General features: G+C 48.7%; 1 protein-coding gene across 1 annotated transcript in view; it reads right to left on the reverse strand.

The window, feature by feature from the left end:
* The window catches only part of LOC147736550 (N-acyl-aromatic-L-amino acid amidohydrolase (carboxylate-forming)-like), a 141,045-nt gene extending 135,490 nt beyond the window's left edge, over nt 1-5,555 (reverse strand). Inside the window, exon 1 of the mRNA XM_086953768.1 lies at nt 5,065-5,555. Within this exon, the coding sequence (XP_086809894.1) occupies nt 5,065-5,408 (344 nt within the window). The 5' untranslated portion in view covers nt 5,409-5,555. The remainder of the gene's footprint in view (nt 1-5,064) is intronic.
* Between the last annotated feature and the right edge of the window lie 362 nt (nt 5,556-5,917).

Below are 5,917 nucleotides of genomic sequence, written 5' to 3' on the forward strand. Positions count from 1 at the left end.
CTCTGGCGATACACTGGGGCGAGCCATCTTTAAGCACAATACAAGGATATTTCCTTCATAGTCCCAGCAGAGGTTATTTTAATAGAGGATCCTCGGTCCTTCTTGACAGGGCGGTTTTTCCAGGTTTCAGTGCCACCTTTTCACTCTCAGGATCATGCCCTGCGCCATGGGGTACCGCAAGGCTCGATTTTGAGCCCGCTTTTGTTTAATCTCTATGTGAGGTCCTTGGCGGAGGTGGCCAGAGGCAGGGGGCTGTCCTTGGTGTCGTACTCTGACGACACCCAGCTGGTGATCGCCTTTTCTCAAAATTGCTGCGCCAACCTGGAGAAGTTTGAGGAGGATCTGTCGGTCATCTCGGATTGGATGAAGGCTAATTGTCTTCAATTAAACGCCAGCAAATCCGAGATCCTACTGTACGGGAAGGACCAGGATCTCTGGTCCGAAACAGTGGTGGGCTGACCGTCTTGAACCCGCCCGTCACCCAAGGAGGCTGTAAAGAACCTGGGTGTCTGGCTCAATAATGGACTGACATTTGAGAAACAGACAAGAGCTGTTGCCGCTGTTTGCTTTGGGCTCTTGAGAGGATTGAGACCCTTGCTTGGCTTTTTTCCTCCCAGAGTGCGCCAAACCATCGTGCAGGCCTCCATTCTTGCTAGGCTAGACTACGGAAATTCTCTATATCTGGGTGCCAACAAAGCTAGCATAAAACGCCTGCAGAGGGTTCAGAACGCAGTAGCACGTATGTTAGTGGCTCTACCAAGATCCCAGTTGGTGGCACATGTGCTCCCCAAGCTGCATTGGCTGCCCATCGAAGAAAGTATTCAGTTCAAGGTGCTGTGCATCTCTTATAAAATCCTGATGCATCAAGCCCCCATTGGGTTATCTGGTCTATTGAAGCCCTACATGCCCAGGCGTGCTTTGAGATACGCCGACCATGGGCTTGTCTGTGTCCGTCAAGTCTGGAGAGCGAGGGCTGAGGGCCGTTTGTTCAGCCTCTTGGCGGCCAAACTCTGCAACTCTCCCCCAGCAGACATTCGAGACATCCCTAATCTCTTGAAGTGTCGTAGGACTATAAAAACTTGGCTGTTTCCCACTATCTGCTGTTTAGGCGCTTGTGAGTCTCTCTGTTCCTCCTCTGGTTTATGGTTGCGCTGAGGCAGCCATGCGCATTACAAATCCCTCATAAATAAATAAATAAATAAATAAATAGAGGATGTGGTCTAACGGCCAGAGCGGCCGACTTTAGAGCCGGGAAACCAGATCAGAGTTGGCGTCGGCTTAATAGCCTGTGATTCTGGGCAAATCACTTAATCTCCCGGTGCTCACAGCAATTAAATGTGTCCTTGTGTAATGTAACTGGTGCTCATGTGAAGCGCTCCAATACCTTTGGGTCGAGTTCGCGCTATATAGAAACTGCAAAAAAAAAAAAAAACATTCCATTTGTCTTATAAAGACTGCTTCCTTTAGCGATTTTGCCTTTTCTCCGCGCTGTAAACAGCTAGTGCTTCAAAACGCAGGTACACAGTTGAACGACATTTAATATGTCGATCTTTCAGTGGTGCCCGTTTTGTGCCTGGGATCGAACTAGAGATTTGCAACCCACATCAGATAATTTTTTTAACTCAAATATCGATCGTTTTTCTTGGCGCCCTCATCCTGCCTATCGCTGCTCGTCTCTTTGCATAAGGTTTGGTGGAGCCAGTTTATGAATTCATGATACGTTCTAAGTTATGTTTGAATCTGTGATTTTTTTAATGTTCCCGTAGTGAATGTCATTCATTGCTGGGGGCTCAGTCCGAGTAAAGACGCGAAGAAGCAGTGAAGACTTTTACTGTGGCCACTTAAAACGTGTAAGGTCCCTCCTCAGATGCCAAGCCCATAAAAAGTTAAAGACAATTGCGTTTCACGCAGAAATGGAAACAACAAGTTATTGTACTCTTATTTATATACAGATATAAACCGCGGACGAGCTCTGTCTTTCTCTTCTTGGTCTGGAACCATGGCTCCTGTGGACCAATACAGACTGCGCGCAGAAGAATGTAAATACAATCAGGGCACAAGTCCTAAACAAGCAGTAAAGTAAGGGTAACGTGCCCGGTCACACGGGGAGCAGAGGGAGGGGGTGTTACAGAGAGCTGTTACAGAGAGCTGCTGCAGACGGTGCAAAGCACAAATAAAGAGAAACACGGCGAAAGGCTGCACCTCCAGTGCTAAGAAATTGAGGGGCATATTACCAAGCAATAGCGATAATTATCGCTATTGCTTGGTTAGAGACAAAAATTTATCGCTGACTTGCGGCGATTTTTATCGCAGATAAACCTTGGTATTACCAAAGTTTATCGCAAATGCGATAAAAATCGGCCGCAATGCATGAAAATCGGTGAAAAGTCAGCGATATTCAGGCATTACCGAGCTAATGCTCTTAGCCATCTTATCCAACTCCCATTGGATAACTTGGCTAAGAACTGCTCAGGGCAGGTGTTAGCTTTTGGAGATATTCGCGCTTAGCGCGAATATCTCCAAAAGTTGGTAATAGGAGATAGCGATGTTAGCGACTGTTTCCAGTCGCTAACATCTTGGCACGCCCACTTTGCATGTCATTAGTGAAAATTTCTCTGACATGCAAAGTGGGGCCCAAGATGGTCTCTATCTTCTACTAGCTGTCGCTAACTGGTGTTAGCGACAGCTAGGTAATAGGGAGATAATTTTATCTCCGCTTTCTTGGCTTTTAAAGCCAAAAAAGCGGAGATAAACCCCCTTGATAATATGCCCCTGAGTGAGACGGAGTCTCTGCAGCGCACTGTTTATAGCGGCATGATCCTCATAATAATTGCACCTGATATGAAACAAACCTAGTGAGGGGAGCACTGAACACTGTGTGTGACACTAACCCCGCCGGGTCTCCGCTATCCCCCAATACCGTCCAGTGGTCCAGGACACTCTTGGAACCCTTGCCGCGGCCAGGCCCGGACTGGCCGTTGCGGGCACCGGGCAATCCCCCGGTGCGCCGCAAGGGTGGGAGCCAGTTTTGGGCCCCGGGGGCCGTTTTTGGAGCATAGCTGCAAAACGGCCCTGTAACAAAATCGGCCGAAAACTGGCCCCGCCAAAGAGCTCGGTCGCACCCTCAGGGGGACCGGCCGAGCACTTTGCCAGGGCCGGTTTTGGTACTCAGTCCGACCCTGGCCGTGGCATTGAAGGGTGGGGGGGCGAGGTGACGGCAATGCTGCGTTACAAATGTTGCCACCAGTAGATGGCTCTGCCTGCAAAGTTTCACACAAAGCATTAAGTCACAGAAAAGGATTAAGCAAGAAAAGGACAGAGACGTGACTTTCAAAAGTTTATTATGCTATGCAGATTAGTTGTTACGTGCGGCGCCGGGACCGGAGGTCTGTGCATATAACTGAAGGGAGGCAAAGAGAGGAAACATAAACCAATAAAAAGACGAGGGGGAGTCCGCATGCAAGGACGGTGAGTGGGGGGGCTTGTGGAGTTGTGTTGGGTGTGGGCATGTTACGGGGCTGTCTTTTCGCTTAAATCATTTAATTAAATGCTGTCCGCTGTCAACACGAGTGTCAGACACTAAGCGTCGGTCCGGGTAGAGAGTGGTAGGTAGATCAAGGCGTCCGGTGAGGGCAGGAAGCTGGCAGATGTGCCGGCGGTGGCAGTGTGCAAACTTCCTCTAGGAATGCGAGCAGCAAAGAAAACAAGTAGTCCCTAAATGCAAAGATAACAGCCAGCATCGTCAGTACACTGTAGTTGGTCGGTGCTGCTTCCTGCCAAAACGGAAGTGATGTATAGGATGGCCAGCCAACAATAAGCCAGATAAGAAGAGCAATGCCAGACTTAACCAATGGCAAGCGGCAAAAGAAATTACCCTCCATATTATGTTTACTACAGGTCTTGCGACAGCGCATGCGCTGTCTAGGCTCGACCTAAAAAGCAATATGTGTGTTAACCTCTTCTAAAAGTAGTTCACATCTGCAATACCAGCTCCTAACACCAGGTGAACCACAGTAGCTAATGACTGAAAGGGGCGGTCTAAAACCCCCTTTATGCATGTATGTGTGGTGTGCCATTTCCAGCCACCTACAGCTGCTTGTAGGCAAGACCTAAGCACTGGAAGGAGTGAATGGAAAGAGTTAACTAAGGCAAAGAGATGTTGAGAACAGAGAGAGAAAAAGTGAGTGAGATAAGGAGCATGACGAGTAGATATAAAGAGATAGAGAAAGAGAGGAAGAATGAGACCGACAATTAGTGAGAAAAGCAATACAAGATCAGAGGATGTGAGAGAAAAATAAGGAGAAAGAGAACAGCAATACATAGGACAGAGAGAGGGAGAAAGAAAGCAACGAAGACCAGACCAGAGAAAGAGTAAGAGCAACCATTGAGAGGCAAAGATTAAAAAGAAGGAGAGGGGTAGAAGGAGAAAGAAAGAAAAAAAAGAAAGAAGGAACGTATGAAGGAAAGAAAATGAGGTAGAAAGTGTACCAGAGGCTAGGAGAGAGAGCAAAGAAAATAAGCAAAAGAGAAGAGAAAGTAAAGGATAACGGGTAAGAAAACAAATAAGGAGACACATGCTTACAAAATGAGAGAGGGAGGGAGAGAGAGAGAGAGAGAGAGAGAGAGAGAGAGAGAGAGAGAGAGAGAGAAGGAAAACCGACAGAGTATGGAAGAGGAAAAAACAAAAGTGAAAACAGATAGAGTTTGTGAGAATGGAAGTTGAGACGGAGACAATATAAAGAGTCAGAGAGATAAAGAAAGAGAGGAGCTAGAGAGAGAGAAAGAAAGAGAAAGTAAGGATACAGTGATAGAGTGAGTGTGTGTGAGAGAGAATTGGCCAACAAAGTAAAATAAGTCACTAAGCGAGCGAACAATAATACCAGCTCGCAGATGTCTCTATAATTCCAAACACGGTGTCTAGACAAGTGATGCCCCCAGCCTCCACAGCCCACCTCCTGAGTACCGAGTCTGCAGACACCCACCATTGGATGCTCCAGGAAGCAGGAGAAGATGCCCTCGTAAGACCCAGAAGCATCCCCCTGAGCGCCCCCTACAGTCACCCACCTAAAGACGCTCTCCAGAAAGCAGGTGTTGATGTCCTTGTCCGTAAAGCGCTCCATGACCTTCACAGCCCGGGGGTTCACCAGGCAGGGGGTGGCATTGAAGGTCTGGCGCTGCAGCTCTGAGGGGTCTTTCAGCCACTTCTTAGCCAGGCAGACCCCGTCCAGCTTGTTCCCAAAGGTGCCCCCGGTGACAGCAACTCTGCTGACAGGCTTCAGGAAGACTGGCTCAGAGTTCAAGCCACAGTCCTTCTCCTGCTGGGATGCCATGCTAGATGCTGCCAGCTGCGGAGAGTGGCATAGAAGAGAGAGAAGAGGATAGGAAATGCTCAGTGCACAGAGGAGCATGTTTAAAATAGGCTCTGCCTGTACCGTGAAATCCTCCCCCGACTGTCTCCCTGCTTCGCTGTTGGCCACAGCTCATGCCAGTCCACCTCCGGGCAATGACCTCATGAGGCCACCCTCAGTGGATGAGGCATGGTGCCCTGAAGCACATTGTTCCGAGCAGCAAAAGCCACACCGGTGAATTCTACAGGCTGTCTTATCTCACATCAGGGGACACTCCCTGTGAGAAAGGCAGAGGCAGGAAAACTACTTCACTGAGGAATGTCCGAGGCAGAAACTACTACACTGAGGAATGGCAGAGGCAGGCAACTACTTCACAGAGGAATGGCAGAGGCAGGCAACTACTTCACTAAGGAATGGCAGAGGCAGGCAACTACTTCACAGAGGAATGGCAGAGGCAGGCAACTACTACACTGAGGAATGGCAGAGGCAGGCAACTACTTCACAGAGGAATGGGAGAGGCAGGCAACTACTTCACGGAGGAATGGTAGAGGCAGGAAACTCCTTCACTA

Source organism: Lissotriton vulgaris, chromosome 1_2, assembly GCF_964263255.1.
Source record: "Lissotriton vulgaris chromosome 1_2, aLisVul1.2, whole genome shotgun sequence".
NCBI classification, from domain to species: Eukaryota; Metazoa; Chordata; class Amphibia; order Caudata; family Salamandridae; genus Lissotriton; species Lissotriton vulgaris.